Source organism: Talpa occidentalis, unplaced genomic scaffold, assembly GCF_014898055.3.
Source record: "Talpa occidentalis isolate TD23 unplaced genomic scaffold, MPIMG_talOcc4v2.1 talOcc4.7, whole genome shotgun sequence".
Lineage (NCBI taxonomy): Eukaryota > Metazoa > Chordata > Mammalia > Eulipotyphla > Talpidae > Talpa > Talpa occidentalis.
In genome coordinates this window covers 109,222,337-109,249,885 of record NW_023605083.1, presented here as the reverse complement: position 1 = coordinate 109,249,885, position 27,549 = coordinate 109,222,337, and the positions used below count along the sequence as shown (strand labels likewise).

At 36.6% G+C, this 27,549-nt stretch overlaps 1 protein-coding gene across 7 annotated transcripts in view; it reads left to right on the top strand.

The window, feature by feature from the left end:
- Positions 1–27,549, top strand: part of PPM1E (protein phosphatase, Mg2+/Mn2+ dependent 1E) — a 106,537-nt gene that overhangs the window by 59,644 nt on the left and 19,344 nt on the right. For 3 of the 7 annotated variants that reach the window (XM_054689172.1, XM_054689168.1, XM_054689169.1), the window contains one exon: positions 22,007–22,125. Coding sequence is in view for 4 of the 7 variants with exons in the window: in XM_054689168.1 (XP_054545143.1) it covers positions 22,007–22,125 (119 nt within the window). In the remaining 3 variants the exon portion in view is untranslated. Of the gene's footprint in view, positions 1–22,006; positions 22,126–22,900; positions 23,038–23,292; positions 23,417–27,549 lie in introns of those variants that run through there. The other 4 variants (XM_054689171.1, XM_054689170.1, XM_054689173.1 and 1 more) reach the window with 4 other exon arrangements.

Here is a 27,549-nt window from a genome sequence, read left to right as displayed (position 1 = left end):
AATAAGTATTAGATATACCCAAATCGTTCTTCAAAATGTTTTCATCAGTTTCATGTTCTCATCAATAATATATGGAAGAGGTGCCTCCCCGGTGGCGCAGCAGTTGAGCTCTGGGTTGTGAAGCTGCCCGCAGCCTCTGCAACGCCGGTTCAATCCCCGGCTGCTCCCCGGCCACCGGAGGAGGTCCCACATGGCGCGCAGACCTCTCCTGCCGCCCGCTGCTCCCCTCAGCAGAGTACTTTGGTCCTTCTGCCTGCTCTGCTCCCAGCTCTGGCTCTGGTGAATTCTCTCACCCTCCTGCGCTTCTGACTGTACCCAGTGCTTGTATAAATAAATAAATAAATCTTAAAAATATATATATATATATATGGAATACCAAAATAGATGGCATGTAAGTTTCTTCCCTCCCCCAAATGAGTATTATACAATAATGTTATTTAAGTGGTTTGTGGTAATCTAAATTTAAAATATTTTAGTTGACTTACTGGCAGAAGAAGAGTACTATTGTTTTTTATAAGTCCTTATATAATTTATTATAAGCCATGTCATTTTTTATTTATATATATTTTATGTTATTGTCATCCAGCTTTATGGTCTTTTTTCTTTCACTTGAGAAATTGAGAAATAATTGACATATCATCTCATAAGTTTAATGAGTACAGCATGATGATTTGATTTATATATATGTGAAATGATAACCATAATGGGTTCAGCTAACATCTTCTCATATAGATATAAGAAAAAGAAAGAAAAAATTGAAAAAGGAAAAAACTTCATCTTGCAATGAAATTGTTAGAATTTCCTCTCAACAACTTGTCTACATATCATATAGCAGTGTTAGTTATCTTACAGGGAAACCCCACAGGGAAATAGAGTGGCCTGGGTCTAAGGCCTCACTCACATGCTTAAAGTAACTCAGAAGTAGACCCACGGCAAGTACATATAGAAAAATTAATAAAAAGAGAAATGAAAAGAGGGGGAGCACAGAGAGAGAGGAGAGAGAGAGAAATTAATTATTCAAAATGTCCTATCTGTAATGCTGCCTGAGCAGGGACTTGGTGCAAGCTGAAGGCAGGCAAAACCAAATCCTCTCCAGGCCCACATGTCTTCCATTTTATACCAAGCATGGCTGCTTAACTCTACCCTTTAGTTCCCAGCAATTCCCCCTTCAAGAAGACAAGAGTCATGACAGATTCATGGCATAATGGGAGTTGGAACCCTTGGCACATGGGTTCTCTTTGGCATGGAGGTGAGGGTGGAGTCCATGAAACAATGAATGGAGTTCATTCAGGACATTCTGTTCTCCCAGCAGCTATAATTATCATATTGTACATTACATTCTTTGTTGTTATTTATCTTGTAACTGGAAGTTTTTATCTTTTGACCATCTTCCTCCAATTTCCCTTTCTCCTCAGCCTTTGCCTTATATAACCACAAGTCTGATCTCTTCCTAGGAGTTTCTTTTTAATTCCATGTATAGTGGGATCATACATTGCCCTCTGTATGATTTATTTCATTTTAGCATATGTCTTCAAGGTCCATCCATGTTGCAATATATTTTATTTTTATATGTACAATCTAACAATTAGAATAAAGAGACACAAATATTAATCTCTAATACCCTTAGAGAACACAACCAATTAATTGGGCTGCTAGAATATTTTGTGTGTGTGTGTTCATCTCCCAATAAATATTACAATTTCTATATAATTGAAGAGTAGCTTGAGATTTTAGAAGTTGATTTAAAAAAAACTTACCATTTACATGGCATTTGTGGAATTTGGATTGTCTGCAGTACACCATAAGAAAAACAAAATAGAGAAAAGAAGCTAAATGTCAAGACTGATATAAATGCAACAGTATAACTTTAGATTTAAAATGTTTGTGTTAATTAAAACAATCTCATTTTCTAACAGAATTAACTTTATATTGAATAAAGTTATCAATGCACATATATAAAATAAATAGGTACTTAAAACAAGTTATTTAAATTATAATATGAAATACAAATTTGATTAACATTGAATCAGAGACTTTGTGCTTTTTTTTTTAACTTCTTGTCACAATTTAGTTGTTTTAACTTGATCTAGATTTGTCACACTATATGGACTTGTAATTAAAAGCTTTGCTTTCAGATACCTTCATTTTATACTATACAGAGATATTACTTACTTTTAAACTAGTTATACAGCATTTTCAGTCTTTTAGCTTCCTGCAGATATCTTACAAAAATAATTAAATAATAGTCTTTGAGTGAAGTGTTTAAATTGCAGTTCCCTCACTGTTGTCAATATCCCAAAATAGATGAATCTGTTACCTTTGATACTATAACAATGCCATCACAAATAAATTCATTTAATTCTTGGTTTAACATTGAGTAATATTTTTCTATCTTTAGAAGTCTCTCACATATTTCATTCATCAAGGTTGTACTTTGAAGGATCATCTTACAGTCCGACGGTAAACAGTTAAGTAAGGTTAAATGTGTGAAACATAGATACATAGACATTAGGCAGGATAGCAAGTGAACTATAATTCTTTACTTCATGTATGTACCAATGGAAGTTCAGTATGATAAAAATTTATTCTTGGGCCTCCCTGGTGGTGCAAGAGGATAAGCATCAGCACTATGAAGCTATCCACAGCCACTGCAGCATGAGTTCAATCCCCGGCTAGGACATGACCTACATCGCCCAGCAGACCTCTCCTATCTCACACACTGCTCCCCTCAGCAGTTTATTTTAGTCAATCTGTCTGTTCTGCTCCCAAATCTTGTCTCTGTTGACACCCCCTGCACCTCTGGCCTGCACCCCAGCTCTTGTATGCATAAATAAATAAATCTTTAAAAAAAAAATTATTCTTTTGAGTCCTAGCACAGTACTCTTTTTTTTTTTTTTTAATAGAGGCATTTTATTTATTTGTTTGTACATGCACTGGGTACAGTCAGAAGCGCGGGAGGGTGAGAGAATTCACCAGAGCCAGAGCAGGGAGCAGAGCAGGCAGAAGGACCAAGGTACACTGCTGAGGGGAGCAGCGGGCGGCAGGAGAGGTCTGCGCGCCATGTGGGACCCTCCTCCGGTGGCCGGGGAGCAGCCGGGGATTGAACCGGCACCGCAGAGGCCGCGGGCAGCTTCGCAACCCAGCGCTCAACCACTGCGCCACCGGGGAGGCCCCCTAGCACAGTACTCTTTCTAATCCAAATAGTTCTTACTTTCATGTTGCTTTTCTGCCAGAGCTGCCATTAAAAATAGCAAAGTCCAGGGTCTTAAATAAGTCTAAAAGAAACTAAAGGAATGCCAAGAAAAAACGTTTTGACAAATACCAGATTTTCATATGATAGTACGTTACACAGTTAGTATTATACTATGTTAGTTTTCCAGGGCTACAATAGATAAATATCACTAATTTGGCTTAATCAACAGAAATTTATTTTCTCACAGTTCTGGAAGCCAGTAGTTTAAATTCAAGGTGTCACAGGGTTGGCTTCTATGAGACCTTTTTCCTTGACTTGTATATGGGCTGTCTTCTCTTGTCTTCATAGGATGTTCTCTCTTTATGTGTCTAAATTTCCTCCTCTTAAAAGGATACAAGTTATATTGGATTAGGTACAACTTTAATGACCTCATTTTAACTTAATGACTTTTTCAAAGATTCTTTCTCCAAATAGAGTCACATTATAAGGTACAGGAGGCTAAGCCTTCAACATACGAATTTTGGAGAAACAAAATTTAGCCTATAACATTTACTAATTCTGATACTAGTTCTTTTGCTAGGTTAAATTTTGGGGTCTAACTTTTCCTTTTTTTTTCTTTTTAAGCTATTATGTAGTATTTCACTAAGGGAACCAAAAGCGAAAATTCATGACTATGTATTGTGGCCACTTCCATTGGTTTACCATGAATATAACTTTGTAGACAGTATCTTTTAAAATAAACTACATTTAATTTTTTTAATTTATACATATATATATTACATCATTGTTCATTTTTGTACAATGTATGCTTGTAGGCTTTCTCCTTTTATGTGTATTCCCCATAAAATTCCCACCACCAATTCACCCATGAACCGTCACCATAGTTCCTTGTACTCTTCTCTCCTCTGTTTTGGTCCCTCTTCCTCCTCTGCAGAATGTCGTTCTTCCCTGCAGAATGTCTCTGATCTATGGCTGCTTGCTAATTTTGTTTTTATTTATTTACTTATTATCATATTTATTTGTTTACTTATTATCATTTATTTTCTTGATCCCTTATTTAGTTCTCTATATTCCTCCTATAAGTGAAACCATCTGATATTTTTCTTTTTCCTTCGGGCTTATTTCATTGAGCATAATCCCTTCCAGCTCTATCCATGTTGCTGCAAATGGCATGAGTTTATCTTTTTTTTGATTGTTGAATAGTATCCCATCGTGTATATATACTACAGCTTCTTGATCCAGTCATCTATTTTTGGGCATTTGGGTTGTTTCCATATCTTACCTATTGTAAATGGTGCTGCAGTAAACATAGGGATACAGCTGGTCTTTTGAATCAATGTTTTTGTGTCCTTTGGGAAGATCCCTAGGAATGGAATTGCTGGGTCCTATGGTAGCTCCATTTTTAGTAGACTGAGGAACCTCCAGACAGCTTTCCATAGTGGTTGGACCAGTTTGCACTCCCACCAGCAGAATAGGAGAGTTCCTCTTTCTCCACATCCTCGCCAACATTTGTTGTTGCCTGTTTTTTTAGTGTGTGTGCCATCCTCACTAGTGTAAGGTGGTATCTCATTGTGGTTTTGATTTGCATTTCCCTGATTATAAGTGATGTTGAACATTTTTTCATATACCTGTTGGCCATTTGCATTTCCTCTTTGGAGAGGTGTCTTTTTAGTTCTGCCCATTTTTTGACTGGATTGTTTATTTTTGTTGAAACATGTGAGCTCTTTGTAGCTCTTTGTGATCAGTTCCATATCAGTTGCATTGTGTGCAAAAATTTTCTCCCAATTAGTACTGTGTCTCTTTGTTTTGGTTAGTGTCTCTTTTGCTGTACAGAGCTTTTTAGTTTGATGTAATCCCAGCTGTTTATCTTTCCTTCACTATCTTTGCTTTGGGGGGGAATGTGTCTTTAAAGATGTTACTGAGATGTATGCCATGTAGTGTTTGGCCTGTATTTTCTTCTATATATAAAAATAACCTGTGTTTGTTTAAAAACAGAATAAAATGGTGTCTTTTATGGAAAATCATATAGAGCATACTATCTTTGTAAGACCATGGTGATGAAAATAGTACATCTTTTTGGGGGGAACCAGTTTTAGGTATACATAGTTTTTTATTTCGATATTTCCTTTACTGCATCTGTAAGCCCACTGACAATTAAGTCACTAATTTAATAATATTGCATAGATTTGCAATTCTATAACGTTTCTGTATGCATTGTTGTTGCTGGTCTATGATCAGACATTTTCCTTGTTTAGGTAAATTTTTTCCTAATATGATCACCTGAAGCAATTTGTTTTTCTAACCATATCCTCTGTTTTATTCTCCATCATTTTATAATCCATTAATGACAAAAAATGGCAATTTCTGCTTTAAGCCTAAAATTATGGTATTGATTATCAAGGTATTATCAAAATAACAGATATTAGTTATTATATGCATAACATTTGTTTTTCTGCTCACTGGAAATATCAAATTTATAAGACCATATCCATAGGTTCACTTATCGATGTGTTTACTTTTTTTTAAAGATTTATTTTTACTTATTTATGCATACAAGAACTGGGATGTAGGCCAGAGGTGCGGGGGGTGAGAGGATTTACCAGAGAGAGAGTGGGGAACAAAACAAGCAGATCTACTGAAATACACTGTTAAGGGGAGCAGCGGGCAAGACTGGGGATTAAACTCAGGTCTCAGTGACCGGCAATAGCTTGATAGCCCTGAGACTTTAACCCCTTTGCCACAAGGGAGGCCTTCAATGTGTTTACTTTTTAAAGTCGATTAATTTGTTAAGTATATATAACCAGAAATAAAAAGACTCTCATTATGGAAAATTTTACTATTCAAATTGAAAGAATTCTGATATTGTTATCAGTACTGTTTGACATTTGGAAGAAATTATTATATTTTTGATATATTATGTTACTGATATTTGTTATATTCTCAACTCTTAAAAAGATTTGTTTGCAAATTAAAATCATAATGTATTACTACATACTCACCAGAATTGCTAAAAGTGAAAAATTGACAATACCAAATGCTGATGATGTGGAACAATAAGAACTCCATACATTGTTAATGGGCATGTAAAAATCATTTTGGTAAAAGGTGTACAGTCTCTTATAAAGATTCCCTATCACCCAGGAGTTCTAGGTGTTTACTCAAGTGAAATGAAAACATATATTTGCAAGATTCACACAAGAATCAAAAGGAGACAAAATGACTCATGTAACAATGTTTATAGCAGCTTTATTCATCATAGCCAAAAACTGGATACAACCCACTTGTCCATCAACAGAAGAACAAATAAACTGTAGTGTATTAACACAGTGGAAAACTACTCAGCAATAAGAAGAAATAGACCATTGATATTAATAATATGGGTAAATCTCAAAAACAATTTGCTGAATGAAAGAAGCCTTACATAAAAGAGTACATGTTATATGAGTCCATGTATATGAGGTCCAAGAGGAAGTAAAACTGATTTGGTGGAAGACGGTGAGAACACAGGGGCCTTTGTGTGTGGGTTGGTTGGAAAAGAGCATATAGGAGTTTTCTTGAGCAATGTCTTTTAACTTGATGGAAACTTGAGTTGCACAGCTACATCTATTTGTCAAAATTCAGTAAAAGTACATATATGCGGGGCCTCCCCGGTGGCGCAGCGGTTGAGCGCTGGGTTGCGAAGCTGCCCGCGGCCTTGGAGGCGCCGGTTCGATCCCCGGCTGCTCCCCGGCCACGGGAGGAGGGTCCCACATGGCGCGCAGACCTCTCCTGCCGCCCGCTGCTCCCCTCAGCAGTGTACTTCGGTCCCTCTGCCTGCTCTGCTCCCCGCTCTGGCTCTGGTGAATTCTCTCACCCTCCCGCGCTTCTGACTGTACCCAGTGCATGTATAAACAAAAACAAACAAACAAATAAATAAATAAATAAAACATGCCTCTATAAAAAAAAAAAAAAAGTACATATATGCTTTATATATTGTAACTTTTACTAAAACCTGTGACTGTTATTGAATTGTAGTTAATAATATGTGTATTGAAATATTTAGGAAAGTATATAAAATATCTTTATATAAAAATAAGATAGACTGTATATAAAATAAGATATCTGTACATAAAAATAAGATATCTGTATATAAGAATAAGATAGACTGATCAATGGATAGATGGTAGCAAAATATTAATGGGAAAAATTAAATGATGGGTATATGTAAAATTCTTTCAATTTCTGTACATTTGAAAATTTTTGTATTTCAGAATATGCAATTGCTTCTTTCTTTACTCCACAGAGTGAAGCAAAATAAAACAATAACTTCTGAAAGTTATTTATTATGTTTCTGACTTGCTTTAAGTTTTCAAAGAACCAATATGAAACACTATTGGATTTCTTTATGTTGTCATGCTATTTTGTTTATATATTTCATTGAGAGCTTAGCCTATTTTTTCTCAACTCATTATTTCAAATTCTAGTAAGTTTGGAAGGTCTTAAAATTGGGATAAATTGTCATTTTCAATGTCGGAAAATTTTGCTCCTATCTTTTTCTTGAGCATTTACTTCGGGTTCTTTGATAAGAAGCAAGTATTTGCAAGACCAGCTGTTGGAATGTCTATAATCATGTGTGATTAAAATAAAGTAGGGAAAATAAATCACAGCTTTTCCTCCTCAGTGATTTATTTATTCATTTATTTATTTATTTATTTATTTTCTCGGTGATTTATTTAAATTCTGGTGAATACAGTTGGTTTGGCACATATGTTAGCTGTACAGACTAGAAAAAGAAACTACAACCTGCTACCGATTTTGCCTGACTTCAGTTTTCCTTAGGCTTATTGGAATAATTGGGAGGGAAGGAAAATGGAAAATAATTATAAACACTTCATAAATTTAGGCTGATTTGATATTCTCAGTATTATTCTGTTGTTATAAATTTATACTTCAGTAGAATCACTAGATTCCATCCAAACTACATGCAGCAAATAATGAAAGATTTTAGGTTTACAAAGAAGAATCTGGGGACAGAATGCCTAAAATGAGGTCATGGCATAAATTAAATAGCATTGAATCAGAGTTTGGAACTACTTATTCCCCATATATAAATTATTCTTCTGGAATAGCTTCTTTCTTTAATTATACTTCATAGTTCAACTCCTTAAATATTCACTCCTTCAAGAAAATGTATGTTTTATCTTGTTTGAAGAATGAAGATACTTCATGTATCTCTGTATTATAAGAGTAATTATCATTCTTTGAAAAGCAGATGCCTGGTTAAAAAAAAGTAAGGGCTCATTACAGGTTTTTAAATGGTAAAATAACATTCCTGTTGTCTGCTTCTCTCAGAAATAACCAGGAAAAAAAATGGAGGATGAACAAGAAGGGAAATTGCAAACTCTATCTTTACTTACTTTATTTATTTTTATTGAGGTAATATTGGTTAACATCATTAGCAGTCTCCAATTTTATTAAGAGTAGGAAATATCTGTAATGCCAAATCACAAAATTGAGTAAGGGCTGCCAAATGCAACAGAGGCCAAATTAGTTTGAGAAAATGGTGACATATGATGCCTGCATCTACAGGTCTCAATAAAAGCCAATAAAGTTTACGCTCCAAAGAAGATGGAATGACCTGAGAGGCAAAAATAAACAATTTTAAAATCATTCACAGGCTAACAACATGGGCCTCCCTGGTGGTGCAAGGGGTTAAGCACAGCACTGTGAAGCTATCCACAGGCTAACAACAGGAGCTTCTCAATACTAGTTTGGCACCAAGAAGGAGAGGAGAAGAAACTGAATAAAGAAATGAAAATACACCCCATTAAAAAAAAAGAAAAAAAATGTGAGGAAGAGACCCTGTGTTATTAGTAGTTTTGTAGTTGCCAATTTCTGCTGGCTGCAGAGAAGTTAAGAATAAGATAGGTGACACCATTGGGTCCCCTGGAATTTCACTGTGTATTGGGAGAATTCGTGCTAGCCTGGATTGGATCTTGCCATTTTCTCACAGGAACCTTTTACTATGCTTGTCCAGAAAGAATGCACCTCATTTATGGGTGACAAATTGTTACAATGAAACTAGGAAAAGAATTTATATAAAGACATTATGATAAAAAAATTGAACAAAAATATAAATAAATAGCAATTGAAAAACTGCTGAGTAATGAAAAACAGCTGATGAACACATATAAGGGACCAGGAAAAAGACTAATTATAATAAAGAAAAATCAAAATCAACAAGCAACTATAAACCAGAGACACACTACGGGAGGTGTAGAGGAGGAGAGGAGGGATTAGGGTCAAAATAAGAGGGGTGCAATTGTATGGGGGAATATAACCAAAATGAAAATGCATATATTGTGCAAAATGAAAAATAATGTAAGAATTATATAAAATAAAATATATTAAATATAAAAAAGAAAGTTATAATGACATTTCTTTGACTGCTAATTTAAAAAATCTAACCTTGCAAATGCTTTGATAAGACTACAACTCAAAGAGGAGACAGATCAAAGAAAATTCAATGTAAAGGATGAAGCTTACTGTGTAATCCCCACCACCAGATACATGCTGCCATGCAGCACTAACTCTGGAGGCCATCATCAGACCTCACCAGCCAGGCTGCCTAGGCTCCATTTGTATTGTATTTTGATAAAAATAAAAATAACAAATGTCTTAAATATCTTTGTGCAATGTGCACATAAAGATACATGAAGAGACGGGTCTCCCTGGTGGTGCAAGGGGTTAAGTCGCAGCACAATGAAGCTATCTGCAACCACTGCAGGACAAGTTCACTCTGCAGCCAGGAAGCTAACCCACAGACATGGCCCAGCAGACTTCTCCTGTCTTGCCCACTGTTCCCCTCAGCAGTGAATTTCAGTCAGTCCACCTGTTCTGGTCCCCACTCTGTCTCTGGTGAATCCTCTCACCCCACCCCGCACCTCTGGCCTGTACCCCAGTTTTTGTATGCATAAAAAAAATCTTTAAAAAATAAAACAATTTTGGGCCTCCCCGGTGGCGCAGCGGTTGAGCACTGGGTTGCGAAGCTGCCTGTGGCCTCTGCTGCGCCAGTTCGATCCCTGGCTGCTCCCAGGCCACCAGAGGAGGGTCCCACATGGCGCGCAGACCTCTCCTGCCGCCCGCTGCTCCCCTCAGCAGTGTGCTTCAGTCCTTCTGCCTGCTCTGCTCCCTGCTCTGGCTCTGGTGAATTCTCTCACCCTCCTGCGCTTCTGACTGTACCCAGTGCTTGTATAAACAAACAAATAAATAAATAAATAAAATACGTGCCTCTTTAAAAAAAATTAAAAAAAAAATAAAACAATTTTAAAAAAGGAACATGAAAATGTTCACTGAAGCAGTTTATGTTTATTCTTATAATTAAAAATTTCAAATAACCTACATGTCCACTATAAATGATGTAGTAGCTTAAAATAACAAGTTTTGTGTGAGTGTGTGTTCATTTACATGGAAAGCTCCCTCAAACATATTGCTAAGGGAAAGTACATTTTATAATAATACACATCATTTCATTTATACTATAATACATACAAAGCCAAGTTTGTCTAAAATGAATAGAAATAAAGGACTATTTTAGGTAAATCTGTGTTTGATTTTTTTTCAACAAGAATATGCCATGTATTATTTTTTATTAAAATAAACAAGTAAGCATGTAAGCTATATTCATGGAAAAACTAAAGAGTAAGGGCCCAGAATCCAGGTGAATAACAGCAGATTATCTTCTGTCTGTCTTCTGAGTCAGTAAAATCTGAATAATTAGTACCACATGTGTTCTTGGGATGAACAGTAATACTGTTAGAGGTTTTATGAATTTAGCTTTCAAGACTTAGAAACCTGATTTTTTTTTTTTTTAAGATTTTAACATGTTTATTGAGTATTTATTTATTTATTTATTTATTTTAAATAATAAATTTTATTGTTATATTCCCCATACAATTGCAGCCCCCCCATTCTGACCCCAATCCCTCCCCTCCCGCCCCCGCCCCCCTAAAAGTGTCTCTGCTTCATAGTTTTTTGTTGATTTTGATTTTCACTTTCTTATAGTTATTCATTTTCCTGGTCCCTTATTTAAGTTTTCTAGATTCCTGTTATGAGTGAGACCATCCGGTATTTTTCTTTTTCTTTTTGGCTTATTTTGCTGAGCATGATCCCTTCCAGCGCCATCCATGTTGCTGCAAATTGCATGTGTTTATCTTTTTTGAATGCTGAGTAATATTCCATGGTATATATGTACCACATCTTCTTGATCCAGTCATCTATTTTTGGGCATTTGGGTTGTTTCCAAACCTTAGCTATTGTAAACAGTGCTGCTATAAACATAGGGGTGCAGGTGTTCTTTGGAATTGATGTTTCTGTGTCCTTTGGGTAAATACCTAGGAGTGGAATTGCTGGATCATATGGAAGTTCTATGTTTAGTAGGTCCAGAAATCTCCACACAGCTTTCCATAGTGGTTGGACCAGTTTGCACTCCCACCAACAGTGCAGAAGAGTTCCTTTTTCTCCACACCCTCGCCAACATTTGTTGTTGCTAGTTTTTTTAATATGTGCCATTCTCACTGGTGTAAGATGGTATCTCATGGTAGTTTTGATTTGCATTTCCCTGATGACAAGTGATGTTGAACATTTTTTCATATGCCTGTTGGCCATTTGCATTTCCTCTTCAGAGAAGAGAAACCTGATTTTTTAAATGTGACTCCACTATAAACCTCTTATCATCAGGTTCTTCAGCGAGGAATTTTAGTTATTACAGTCTGTTTCAGTGTTACTATGTGAAGTAAAAGAGATTAAAGATGTGAAAAAAAAAGATATGAATAATTTACTATATTAGATGGCATGTCTCAAAAAATTGTGGCTACTCTTATTTTTCCTGAAAACAAGATATGATATAATTTTGTATTCAGAGTGCATATGCAACAGCTTATGACCTAAATTAATCAGAAATAGTAATATAGATAACTGGAATCATTAAATAGGGTTCTTTTTCTAGTTGTGATTTTTTAAAAAAGATTATTTATGCATGCAAGTGTGGGGTGCAGGCCAGAGGTGTGGGGGTGGTGAGAGGAATCAACAGAGACAGAATGGGGAGCAGAACAGGTGGGTCAACTGAAATATACTGCTGAAGGGAGGAGCTGCTGAGGGGAGCAGCGGGGGACATAGGAGAGGTCTGCTGGGCCATATGGGTCACCTCCCTGGCCGGGGATTGAACTCGGTGCTGAAGTAGATACGGATTGCTCCATATTGCTGACACTCAATCCCTTGCACCACCAGGAAGGCCCCTCTAGTTGTGTTTTATAGAATAATTGTGTATTATTTTAGTAAGGTCCATTTTCTTTTTTCTTTCTTTTTCTTTTTATTTTTTTTAAAGATTTCTTTATTTATTTATACAAGCACTGGGTACAGTCAGAAGCACGGGAGGGTGAGAGAATTCACCAGAGCCAGAGTGGGGAACAGAACAGGTAGACTGACGAAATACACTGCTGAGGGGAGCAGTGGGCACAGCAGGAGAGGTCTGCGCGCCATGTGGGACCCTCTCTGGGGGCCAGGGATCGAACCGGCGCTGCAGAGGCTGTGGGCAGCTTCGCAGCCCAGCGCTCAACCACTGTGCCACCAGGGGAGACCCAAGGTCCATTTTCTTATGACTTGTCAATGATTTCAAAACATTGGTTGGACAGAAACTCTACTCCAAAAGCTGTACATACTTTTGAATAAATGAGATCTTAGCATAAACCAGTTATTTGAGTTGGTGACAAAAATGTGTGACTAATTCATGTTTGCCAATGATTAACTGTTTATTGATAACAGCCCAAGTTTAATAGTTTATATGTAAGAACTCAACATTATGAAGAATAGTCTTTTTCTTTCAAGATTGGGCCTCCCTGGTGGCGCAAGGGGTTAAGTCTCAGCCCTGTGAAGCAATCCTCAGTCTCTGCAGCAGGAGTTGGATCCCTGGGCCTCCAGGAAGCTAACCCACTTGTCGCAGCAGACCTCTTCTGCTTTACCCGCTGCTCCCCTCAGCAGTGTTTCAGTGGATCTGCTGTTCTGCTCCCTACTGTCTCTGGTGAATCCTCTTGCCACCCGCTCCCGCACCTCTGGCCTATACCGCAGTTCTTGTATGCATGAATAAATGAAAAGATTTATTTATAAATTATTTATTTATTTATTTATTATTGTTTATTATTTATAAATATATTTATTTATAAATAAATAAAAAGATTTATTTATAAATACAAGAGCTGGGGCCCAGGCCAGAGGTGCGGGAGGGTAAGAGGATTCACCAGATACAGAGTGGGGAACAGAACAGGTAGATCCACTGAAATACACTGCTGAGGGGAGCAGCGGGTGAGACAGGAGAGGTCTGCTGCGACAAGTGGGTTAGCTTCCTGGAGGCCCAGGGATCCAACTCCTGTTGCAAAGACTGAGGATTGCTTCAAAGGGCTGAGACTTAACCCCTTGCGCCACCAGGAAGGTATGTGGAATATTCTTTTGTAAATATATTGATTTTCTACTCTTAAGGGACATTCTAAGGAATTAAGTAATTACTTATATATAAATCAGAAAGAGAGACATTTATTTATTCAGCAAATACTTATTGCTCACTATGTGCCAGGCACTGAACTGGGCACTAGATAGCATGACCAAAAGCGACAAAAACCTCTAGTGGGAGGAATAATGGAAACAAAAACAATAAACTAAATAAGAAATGCATACAATATACTAGAAATTAATAAAAGGCTGTGCAAAAAGGAGTAAGAGGAATTTCAAGTAGACTAGGACAGAACCCTGTAACAGCAGAGTGTGATATTCTGGAATCCTGGAGCGGTTTATCAAGGTAGAAGGAAATGATCAGCAGTGAAATACTCCTAAGTGAGACAAACTGTAGGGTTTACCAGCCTAACAGTCCATATTGGTGATGCTAACCAATAGCTGTTAACTTGTGAGATTTAATTCCTTTTGGTCATGGAGGAAGGACAAGAAAAAAGGTAGTGACCGCCTATAGGGTAAGGAAAAAGTATCAGGCTTTTCTGCCCCCCCCCCCCCCCCCCCCCCGCCCACCATTAGTATAGATGAGGGAACCCTGTGGTCCTGAATGCATGCCTGATGGCGGGCTCCTGAAGTGGGTACACCTGGGCTGAGAGACTGAGTTTATAAGGGCAGCGTCGTGGGGACGCCAGCAGAAGCTAAGAATGAACAGAAGCCCAGAGAAGAAGAGAAGCAGAGAGAACGCCAGAGAGAGCCCAGATAGAGTGAGGATTTGCTGGGGTTGGGAGGACTGCCAGCCTCCCGGCCCCCCAGCATCCCCCTGCCACATGCCTGGTAAATCTAAATAGAAGACCTGCAAAAGCCACTGAGGACTCTGACTCCTTCTGCTTGATCCCAAAACCTGCTCAGTGGTCCTTCCTGTCCCTACACCACCGAACTCTTCTTTTTGTGGTCTTGTGGCACTAGCGGTGGTTTGATCTTTGGGAACGGTGTAACAGCTAGATGGCCATTTACAGATAACTTGATACTGTTGGTTTTGCTCGAATATCAGCCTAGTCAGTGTGAATAAATTGTTGTTAAGATTACACCGATAACAGCAGCAGGCAAAGAGATTTCCGTTGTGAGAACTCCAAACCCGGAACTGTAGGAACTAGGCATTAGGTAGGTAACATCATTTAGATTCAAAAAAGCTAACTAAGAGATTCTGTGATGTGTGGGCATTACAATCACTTGACTCCAGGTGGCATTCCTAGAGGTTGTTATAGAAGAAAGAAAATAGCTTAAAGAGGAAAAAAAATTCAGACCTTAGTTTAACTCCATTTATTTCACTAAGAAAAAGAATACCAAGTCAGGTGGAGAATTTGCTCTCTTTATTTTTAGTTTACTGTGTTATTCTAGATTTAGAATACATATGATTAACTTGGGGATGAGTCGGGAATGATCAGAAATTTCAACATTTAAGTGCTGTCACTCTGGCAAAGGCATACCTAGTAGATAGCATCATCATAATATGTGGGTTGAGATGAGGTTGCTCCAGACAAGTCTCTCTCAAAGTTAATTGATGGAAACATCCCACCTTCAAGAATTTTTATTACCTTACCAGTGCTGTGTTAACACTGCTGAAACACAGCTGTGGGTGCTGTGCCGACGCCCACATTGCCAGTGTCAGGAAGGATGTACTTTTAAACCTCTAATTTATCTAATAATGTCTTTAGTGATTTGTGTAGGTTTGGCAATGTGATGAAAATGCTCCCTGGCTTGGTTTATAACAAGAATTAAGTTTGCAGTCTTAAAATGTATATTGTCTTAATATGTATGTGGAAGATAATAAGTCAACTTAGAGAAAGATCGACTAAAATACTATCCTGTCCATCTACCAGGATTTATCCACCTATGATACTTGAAAATGGATGCAAATTAAATGTTTTAAAGCTAGAATAATGTATTTATCTATGTGGTTTCTCTGTATACAAAGATGGCAATATATAGTGCTGAAAGAGAGCCAACTTTTATATTAAATTCCAATTTGATTTTGTTCTTTTTCTCTGATGAAAAATGTGGATTGGACTGATGTCAGCCTATAGAGTGCAGTTAGAATAATAAGCTCTTATAAATAAAAACTTTCAAAGAGATAGGAAATAGTACTCTCTTATTTGGAATATAAAGCTTCATAGCTATTTGATAAAATACTATTTTTTATGAAGTTATGGTATAGGCATCACATCTCTTTAAGAAAATAGCTACGGGCCTCCCTTGTGGCACAAGGGGTTAAGCACCACACTATGAAGCAATCCGTAGCCTCTGCAACACGAGTTCGATCCCTAACCTGCCAGGGAGAAACCCACATGGCGAGGCAGACCTCTCCTGTCTTACCCGCTGCTCCCCTCAGCAGTGTATTTTAGTCAATCTGCCTGTTCTGTTCCCCACTCTGTCTCTGGTGGATCCTCTCACCCCCCACATCTCTGGCCTATACCCCAGCTGTTGTATACATAAATAAATCAATCTTTTAAAAAAAATAAAGAAAATAGCTACACAAAATCTGAAGAATTCATTCTTAACTAATGGAATTCACTGCAAGGATATATTTATCAAATAAAGAAATGTTCAATTTCAGAATATACCTGATGCATAAAGCAAAGTATCCTCATATTGCTTACAAAAGGAAAGCATAGAATTTATTTCCATTCTGCTGGGCTGTCTAGAGACATTTGTTTGGATCTTAAATGTGTGAGTTTATACCTTTAAACTACCTTTGTACGATATTTGAAATTTAATACCTTATTTGAATTCTATAGAGTTATAGAATTTGAATGTTAGCTGTGAAAGATATGTCAGAATTTCATCTTTCTTTCAAGGAAACTGAAATCCAGAGAATTTAAGCATCTTTTCTAAGGTTATCCAGCTAAAATTAGAACCCAGTTTTATTTTTACTTTTCTAGTTTTTCTTAAATTAATTTTTTGCATCATTGTTAATTTTTGGACAGTGATCTCTTCCTTCAGGTGTAGTCCCTGTAGTTCTCCCACCACGATATCACCTGTGACCCATCACCATACTTCCTTATGCTCTTCCCTCTCCTGTTTTGACCCCTCTCCCTCCCCTATCCCCTGCTATATGCAAGTTTTGTCTTTTTCCTAACCCTTTAGAACCCAGCTTTCTAACACCTTACATTTCTGCTAGAATATGTTGTCTCCAACAAGTTAGTTGAATAGCAATTAAACGATAAGTTGGCAGAAATTTTAGGTCTGTCTCAGTGTGCAGCTGTTTGTCTAGGTTACAAAGTGAGTAGTGATCCCTAATTGTTCTTCATTTTAAAAGTTCTTGCAGTAACAGAGAAATGTTTAAATGTTTAAATTTCAAGCTACAATAATTTCTGAATTCCTGAGATATCTGTGTCTCTCTGTGTGTATATATAAATATAAAATAGTCTTTGTTTTCTGTAAGTAACAAAGTCCCATTTATAATTCCTGCAAGCATTATAGGTGAAAGCAATGTTAAGGATTCTCCTATAACTTGGCCTTATTATGAAATCTAAAGAAATCACTGTTTATCTAGGGCACAAGAAATGAACATAACCAGTATTAAAATTTTGCTTTTCTGTGCTGATCCACTAACTATGATAATAATTTGGGTAGTTCCAATAATAATTGACTTACTCTATTCAGACTGCTTTCACAAATAACAAATATTACTATAGACTAGATGGCTTGTAAACAACAGAAATTTATTTCTCAGAGTTCTAGAGGTTGGGAAGTCCAAAATCAAAGCACTTGCAGACTTGGTGTATAGTGAGAACCTGTTTTCTGATTATCTTCTCTTTGTGTCCTCACACAGTGTAAGGGGCTAAGAGAGGTCTCTCTCCTTTTTCAAGAGCACTAATTCTGTTCATAAAGCCTCCACCCTCAGGAATGACCTCCCAATGATCTACCTAGTGACGTCCAAAAGAACCAACTCCAAATATCAGCACATTGGGGGTTAGAATTTCAACATACGAATTTTAGGGGGACAAAAACATTCAGCTGTAACAGGAATTTAACTTCTACCTCATCTTTAAAAACTGCTCCCACATACTATGGTACAGTCTTTTAAATATCTAACTTGGGAAAAGACTGATTTAAGATAAAATAATTTGTGTAAATGTTGATAAATCCTGAACTATTAAAGGTCATTAAAATGCATTTGTATTTTTATAACTCAAAATCTTCCACAAAACATGTTTTGGGCTGTGGTTAATCTTGAAGAGTCAAGATTGACATCCCTGCCCCCCATAAATACTTTGATGACACTAGCCAATGTGAGCTTCCCTGAGAACAAGTAGGGAAGAATAGATTCATTCATGGACGTGAGTTTTGCATGATTTTTGTGTGTCTGAAGAATACATATTAGCTAAAAGCAAGAACCCATGCTTTGCTTATAGTGTTATTTACAAAGCTTAATAGAACCTGCATTTCTGCTTTCCAATATATAACATTGAGAAAGTCAGTATACACAGAAATTCAAATGTGCATTGTATTCATTAAGATAAATAGCTTTAATGAAGTATGTTTTTCATGCAACTAAAGTTGACTCCTAATTAATGCTTCAAAAGGTTTTATGCATGTAACATATATAACATATAACATATATAACATATATGTAACATCTATGCATGTAACATATATAACTTATAAACTAGACAAGGATCTATGAATATATAAACTCTACTTTGGTATGCGTGAAAACACATTTCCTTTTGTTCTCAGGACTGAATTGCTTGAAATAGTAATAGGAAGCACTTCAGAAATATCGGTTTATATAAATAGCAAAGAATTGTTCTTGGACGGTATTTGAGGGGTCTAACGAGATTAATTTGACTATAAAAGAGTTAATTCCCCCCGAATGACACATACAACAGTTAAAAATTTTTAATCATGCTTTACTCCAGCAATGTTCTCAAAGTATAACCCCAGTTCTCATTAAAAACTCCAGTTCTCCAAATAGGACATCAGTGTAAAAAAAATAACAATTACAGTACAAACCACAACAAAGCAAAAACAGAGAATTGTAAAGAGACATCCTGCAGGGGAGGAGGAGGGGGAGGGGTGAGAGGCAGGGAGGGAGGAGCACAGGAGAATGTGGCGATGGTGCGCTGGTGCCTTGGGGAAGGAAATTCTGTGGGGACTCAATCTGAGAGGGTGGGGGGAAGCAAATATAGTCTAAAAAAATGTAAAAAAAATTGATAAATGTTAAAATAAAAAAAAATTAAAGAAAAAATAAAACTCCAGTTCTCTTAACTGCCATTGAGTATTGACCCTCCTCAGATATTTGCTATTAATACATTTGCCAAACTTTAAAACCTTCTAAATAGGGATCTTTTAAGCATTGTATGAGAAATTGTGAAAGAAATCCATTTGCTTTGTTATTGTCATTACTCTTGGTAATTCTCTTTAAAGTGACAAATTTTAATGATATGCTTTTACTTGAGTCGTATCAAATACTTCTCATGTAACTGTATTTTAAAATATATTTGCAGGGCCTCTCCGCTGGCGCAGTGGTTGAGCGCTGGGTTGCGAAGCTGCCCGCAGCCTCTGCAGCGCCGGTTCAATCCCCGGCTGCTCCCCGGCCACCGGAGGAGGGTCCCACATGGCGCGCAGACCTCTCCTGCCGCCCGCTGCTCCCCTCAGCAGTGTACTTGGGTCCTTCTGCCTGCTCTGCTCCCCGCTCTGGCTCTGGTGAATTCTCTCACCCTCCCGCGCTTCTGATTGTACCCAGTGCTTGTATAAATAAATAAATAAATAAATAAATCATTTAAAATATATATATATATATTTGCAATTCTGATTTTTCAAAAATAATCACTTTCACTTCAGAGTCAAAATCATAAGCACTTATTCATGCTAAGTGTTACAGCTTTCTGACATGTAGAAATAGCTGATGTGGGTGAAGTGTCTAGCTTGATGTTTTATATCTAGCTATTAGTCAGCTAATCCTCCTCCCTACTTCACTGAAAATATTTTCATTCTGTCTGACAAAAAGTAAAAAATTACATTAACTGTGACTAAAAATGTATTACAGATGACACATTAATGAGACTAAGGGTTTTTGCCTTATTTCTCTACCTTTGGTGAACCTAGGTCCAGATAGTTTAATAAATTATGCAAAAGATACCCTTTAAAAAAAAATACTGGGGCACAAGATTACAATAAAGGTTTTCAGGTGATTTTTAAAATATAAATTTAGAAACAAGTAAAAGGATCAAGTAGGTATTAAAAGTATATACTAAAAGTCTACTTAGGCAAAAGATAAACAAGCAATATCGACAGAGTTTAGGTCTATGAAGAAAAATTTTGACTCATCAAGAGTCAATTAACCTAAGAGTTCAATCCTAAGAAAGATGATATGGTGATACTTGAAAGCATTTGAATTTCAAGAGATGTTATTAATTAATCTCTTAATCGCTAAAGGTCAGTGACTTTCAAAATATTTTTCATCATAATCTGAATTCAGTATATACACACACACACACACACACACACACACACACACACACACACACACACACCTGGAATTCCTAGCCTTAATTCATTTACCCTATCTATTTCCTTTCTTAAAAAATGCTGGTCACAATTCATAAATTGATTTCATTACCCATGAATGAATCATAACTTATAATCGAAAAAAATCTGATGAATGATATAGAACATTAAGTTTTTTTCCTTGGGTATTTAGAATGTAAACATTACCATTTTATCTGATTGTAAAACACTTGCTTTCTCACCTAAACCTTGTTATCACAAAAAACTGTACCAACTCCAAAACTGTATATACAAGTATCCTGCTCTCAGACTACAACATTCTGTCCTTCTAGGTTATGTGCCCAAGTACTCCCACCACAATTCTTTCATTAAATTTACACTACATTTATTTGCATTTCATGTCTGTTCTTTTTTTTCTTAGCTAACTTAGAGTCCTTGGTCCAACACTGTAATCACATTCTTAAAAACAGATGCTTAATTCCCCATCTCTTCTTCACTTTATAGTACTCACCTAGCAAAACCCCAAATCCTGATAAACTAGACAACTCTTTTTATACCTACACATGTTCCAGCACGTGAATATAAATGGTGAAGAAAGTCACAACCAGAAAGACTGGTATCATTTAAAAATTGGCCCAACCTTCTAGTCATCTCTTAGCACTATCGGACAGTGCTACTATTGGTGAATATGACTGTTTCATATCTACAATAATTTCTTTTCTTCCTTCCTCCCCCGCCCATATGCTTTTTACCCTCATCACCCAGTTTTTACCTAATCCAAATGGTGCTCAAACTGTGGTATGCAGACCAGTAAATGGATATTATCTGGGAATTTGTTAGAAATAAAAATTCTTGGGGCCTCCCTCGTGGCTCAGGGGGGGTTAAGTCTCAGCACTATGAAGCTGTCAGCAGCCACTGCAGCATGAGTTCGATCCCTGGCCAGGGAGCTAAACCACATGGAGCAGCAGACCTCTCCTGACTCGCCCACTGCTCCCCTCAGCAGTGTATTTAGTAGATCTGCCTGTTCTGTTCCTCACTCTGTCTCTGGGGAATCCTTTCACCTGTCGCCCCACCTCTGGCCTAGATCCCAATCTTTCTTATTGGTCACCCTCTTTTATTCTTGCCCCTTTCAGTTTCCCTTGACACAGCAAAGTGGTATTTGAATTAGTGTCTCCAGTTATAGCGCTCTCTTGTTCACAATCTTTAATGACTTCCCACTACACTTCTGAGGAAAGTCTGAATTCCTTACCATGGTCTCAAAAATCCATATAATCAGTCTTTGCCAGTGCATCTGACCTTATTCCTTGCAACTTTTCCCTCACCCACTATACTTCCTCTCTTCTGGGCTTCTTTCAGTTCCCTGAACATGCCAAGCTCTTGGAAAGGATCTCTACACATACTATTTTCTCTGCTCGAAGTATTTTCTTCCAACTACCTCACCCCCACAAAATTGAATCTTTCTCATCCTTCAAGGAATGGCACTCCTGATCATTACAAGTAGATAGCCTCCTCTCGTATTTTGCTTGTTTCCTTTAAAAAACTTCAGCCTAATTTTAAATGATACCCTATTTGTTGTATTTATCATCTGTCTCCCTGACTAGATTGTAAACCTCACTAAGTTAGGGGCCATGTCTGTGTTTTTCACCAATATACGCAGAGTACCTAGCAGATAACATGCACTTAATAAATATATGCTGATATTGTTTAAAGGTATAATATTATTTGAGAAAATGTTAATAATTATAAGTAATTATTAATAATGTTAAATGCATTGTTTCCTAAATCTTGCTAAAAACAGCCTTTTTATTTTTTCTCTTTCAGTAATTGCCCTTCCTTTTTGGCTGCTGCTTTAGCCAGAGCCACATCAGATGAAGTCCTTCAGAGTGATCTATCTGCACATTATATCCCAAAGGAAACGGATGGCACAGAAGGGACAGTGGGTGAGTCACCTTTCTGCGTTATTTCTTTTAAAATATTACAATCTCCTTGTGTAGTGATTTGTACAAAATGTTTGCAACATACATTTATCCATTGGTTGATTTTATAGTGGTAGCAAGGAAAAAGAATGCAAAACTTTTTTTCCCAAACTAATCAATAAAAGGAGGGGGAGAAGAAAAAAATGTAAAATTTGAAAATATGTGAAGGTAATTAGAGCTGGGGACTATCATAAGAGGACATTATCATACATAATACCTAGGTAAATGGAAAGACTAAAGTAAGAAATGTGAAGATACAATAGAAAAGATGAGTGGAAGAAGTTTTAGCAAAACTTATTTAAAAATTTTAGCTTAAGGAATCCAAGGAAAAAATTAGAAGTAAAAATTCAAGAAATCATTTGTAACAAAACTTCTCATTATTATATCTCTACCACTAAATAACTAGAGTTCCTTATGGCAATTATGTAATATAACTTAATTGCATGGATTACCGTACTTCTTTTTTCTAGGCAAAATTATGAGGCTTTCACAATGTAGTGAGTATATCTGACAATTTCTAAAGAAATACAGATATTGTAAAATTTAGGGGGGATTACTTCTCAAAATTGTTAAGGAATTTTAATATTTCATTCCATTTGTTCTATTTTAAGCGTTTGTCTTTAAACATGGTGCTGAATTTAGGAGCGAAGCATGTATTAATGAATCAGAGTAACTAAATTCCAGAGAATATGAGGCAGATATAAAAGTAAACATTCCTATTCTTCCATTATTTCTCTAGATCATTTTTGACAGAAAATTGGCAAGGAAGGGATTCCTCTGCTTGTTTTTACTGAGAGTAATTGAATCACTTGGACCAAATTGTTCCAGAGTCAAGTTGGATGGAATTCCTGCTACAAAACATTGGTCTTTCCTCTGGTACTGATGCATGAAGTAAAAGCCTTGTAATGAAAAGATGAGGGATATTAAATTCTGCTTCACTGCAGCCAGGGTGGTGGCTGACTCAGCTCCAGCTCAGTACAGTGACATTAACGACTGATGAGTAATTTACAGCTGTGAGGGGGTGGAATGCTACTTTGGACAATTTTCTCTTTTTCGCACCCTTTTTTATTTTATTTTTCCATTTCAAGCAGCAATTATTTATATACTGATGTTCTACACCATTCCCTGCAGAAGGAGAATACTTAACGTAGCAAGATTGAAGTGTTCCCCAATGTGCCTACTTTGGAAGATCTTATGAACCCCCATAAGATAGCAAGAGTGAAATGAAAGATTTTTCATTTGGTGGATATTATTGGTAATTTTGATTTTTTGCTTTTCCAAGAGTATACCTACTAATGTCTCCATGTCATTGCTGTGACTCAGAATTAACTATTATAATTCTAAACTTTTTGCAAGTCCTTAATCTATTTAATTCAAATCACTCAGTTTGAACTGCACTGAGGTCAATCTACAGGACATATTTTGTGTTTATCATACATCAGAGTGGGAAATCAGCATACTGAATAAGACCTGCTACCACTGGCCTACAGTGCCTTTTTTCTCTCCTTGTTTCCAAAAACACACAAAAATTCTTAAAGTTCTTTTTATGTTTATATCATCCCTAACCTGTTTCCTAATTACCTTGTATGTGTTGGTACGTTTGCTAGATGTAATGCCTGTCCAGAAAATTTAAAATCAACTTAAAGTATCCCAATGTGAAAAATGAAAAGAAGGGGTAAATAAAGATCACTAGTGCAGAGGAAATTAAAAGAGTCCTAAAACTTTTATGTAAATAAATTTGAAAATTTGAGTATATTCTAGAAGAATATAATTTAACAAACTTTACCTAAGAAAGAGATAAGAAAATTCTCAAGGGGCAGTGTTCCCAAAAGGACAAGGAATAGGTAATTCTATAGGTGAACAAATGATCAAAAACGGGTAATTTCAATGTTTGTTTAATTATTCAATTGTATCGAGAAAGATGAGAGACTTGCATAGCATAACATGGATACCAAAACCTTCCTAAAACAAGACTAAAAAAGGAAATGAGAGATCTTATTAGTAATTAGCATAAAAAAATCTTAAGTAAAAATATTTGTATATTGAGTATAACAGTTAATTTAGTCGATGAGTATTTTATTGAGGATCTGCCATATGTATAGCACTGTGTTGGGAAAACAGTAGTAAACAAAACAAAATTATCTAAGTCTACTAGCATAATTTATATATTAATAGGTGAAAAAAAAAAAAACAGAATAATCTCTAAAGTCACCAGAGAAGCATTTGATAAAATTCAGTATTTATTCCTAATTTTTAAAAAAATATACTTAATAAGGGCCTCCCCGGTGGCGCAGCGGTTGAGCGCTGGGTTGCGAAGCTGCTTGCAGCCTCTGCAGCGCTGGTTCCATCCCTGGCTGCTCCCCGGCCACAGGAGGAGGGTCCCACATGGCGCGCAGTTCTCTCCTGCCGCCCGCTGCTCCCCTCAGCAGTGTGCTTCAGTCCTTCTGCCTGCTCTGCTCCCCACTCTGGCTCTGGTGAATTCTCTCACCCTCCCGCGCTTCTGACTGTACCAAGGTGCTTGTATAAATAAATAAATAAATCTTTAAAAAAAAAAAAAAAAAGACTGTATCCCTTTAAAAACAAACAAACAAACAAAAATATACTTAATAAAGTTGAACTAGGTTGATACACTTTGGTCAATGTGGGACAGCTTTTGTCCTATTGTAGGACAATATTCAATTCAAACCCAAACCTAGCCTTTATGCATAATGTATATATACTCAGGAAGCTTTTGGTTACAAGTGACCACTAACATAACTCAAACTGGCTTCAGTAAAACTGAATTTACAGGCTAGGCTACCCTTCACAGTAAGGTTTACACAGCTAGATTCAAGACTTCTTCACATATTGCATCAGAGTCTGGCATTTCTCCAACTCTCATCTGTACTTCTTTCATTTTGATTTTATTTTCAGGCTCCATGTGGTGGCAAGATGATTGCTAGGAGCACCAGGTCTTCAGCTACCCAAGTTCAAATCAAACAGGAAAATATGAGCAACTTTACTTACTTGCTGAGTGACAAGATTCACTCTAAATAGCCCAATTTATTTCCCATTCCTGAACCAATCACCATTACCAAAGAAATTTGATTCTCTAATTTCCTAGACCTGAATCACGTGTTTTACCCTTAAATGCACATGGATTGAGTACAGAAAAGGAAATATCCTTGGTAGAAAGAGGAACGTTTGCTAGCTGGCATGTAACACATTAAAGCAAAGTTCTGACTCAAAATAGCAAATAAATTTAAAAAACTTGGAATAATGTAGAAAAATGAAAGATATATGTTAAAATAAAAAGGATTTAAATTAGGGCCTCCCTCCCTGGTGGCGCAAGGGGTTAAGCACCACACTATGAGGCAATCCACAGCCTTTGCAGCACGAGTTCGATCCCCGGCCAGCCAGGGAGAAACCCACATGGTGAGGCAGACCTCTCCTGTCTCGTCTGCTGCTCCTCTCTGCAGTGTATTTTGGTCAGTCTGCCTGTTATGTTCCCCACGCTGTGTCTGGTGGATCCTCTCACCCCCTACATCTCTGGCCTGTACCCCAGCTCTTGTGTGCATAAATAAATAAATCTTTAAAAAAAAAGGATTTAAATTAACGAAACACTATAACTTGTTCCTGGATAAGATTCAATAGGAAAAAAGTAAATTTTTCTAAATCAGTAAATTCACTGTGATCCCAAACACAATGGCTGTAGATCATTCCTCCCCGCTCCAAACTTGGCAAAATAATTGGAAAATTCATTTGAAACAAAAAGCATGTGAAATTACCAAAGTGACATCTTTTAAAATTATGAATGATAGGAAAGCTAGTTATCTTGTTTTTAAAATATAAAGTTATTGTAGTTTTGAAAGAATAGCACCATTGCAGAAACAGATGGAGCAATCAGTGAAGCAGAATAAATGATCAAGAATCATACAAATATTTTAATATTTTAGTGGTTAATTTATATAACAGTTTGCATATTTATTTATTTAATAAGCATATAATAAGCTCCTGTTATTTGCTAGGTACTGTACTAAGACGACTAATCAAGTACAACTTGATACATTGTCTGATTGTTAATTGAGAAATGAAGAGCATGATTTTAGTCAGATATACCTCGGATTTATAATGGTTTTACCTGCTTGTGAAATGTTCAAGATATGTAGAATATAGTAAATATCCAATAAATATTATCTATCATTACAAAATTGAGAATTGTAATAGATAGTGGGAATAAAGTGTAACGGGAAGGAGCAACTGGGAAGGGTCATGACAAAATCTAGAGGTTTACTGTGTATTAGAGGAAGCTGGCATTGCTTCCTATAATCAATTTAATATGTCTAGACCAGTGCTGCCTTGATAGAGCAGTGATGGAAATGTTCTCTACCTGCATTGTCCAAAGTGGTAGCCACTAGCCACGTGTAGTTGTTAAGCACTTGAAATAAAGCAAATGTGATGAAAGCATTAAAAAATAATTAAAAGCTACCTGTAGCTAATAGCTACCTTGGTGGACAGTGTGCAGATCTATGTAAGAGTAATACACAAAACAAAGAATGACATAAGGGCTTATATTATATGGTATCTGAGAACTGTCTTGATAATATCATTTCTTTGTTTTATCTCACCCCATTCTCCCTCAAGATTTCTGGATTCTTTTGTTTTGCAAGCCTCTGTTGTGAATAAGTCAAACACACACCCAAATGTAGGACCTATATTTGGAAACTATACTGCTGCAGAGACTAGATGAGTTGGAATAATACAAGTAGGTAACTGCTGGCTGTAAGAGACAGCTCCTGGCAACTGTTGCTTAAAAAAAAAAAAAAGATTGGAGTTATTCAAAACAATCAAAATGTTGAATTGTCCGTTGGCCTCAGCTTCCCTCTTATGTACACTCCTTGAGGTTGTATTTGCTTTTGGACTTTTCTCTTTCAAATGTACCCTTGATTGTCAGTGATATAAAAATGTAAAGGGAACAAAGTCACAAAACATGGCTTACCACCCGGTGCTATGTTAATGGGAAGAAAAAGCAACAAAAAACATGAGATCAGCTTTCGGAACATAGTCATTTAAAAAAAATTTTAAAATAAGAAAGCAGGTAAATATAGTCACAGATTAAGGCAAAGGCAGGGTTAGGAATAAAAACAAAGAAATTCAAGTTTCAGATTGTTCTAGAACATATAGTTGCTCTTCTCTAGGATTTGTGTTCTAGATCAGAGGAGGCATGCACAGCCATTGCCCATCTGGCACACATATTCCCAGGCTGTCAAACTATATCTGATTTAGTAAAGTAAAAAAGATTTTTTTTAAGAGCTTTGCCTTTTTTTTTAAGCCTGAGATCTAGAAGAAACCTCTAAAATACTGGCCTGAGAAAACTTAATCTCCCCTTGGTTATTTCTTTTTTTTTTA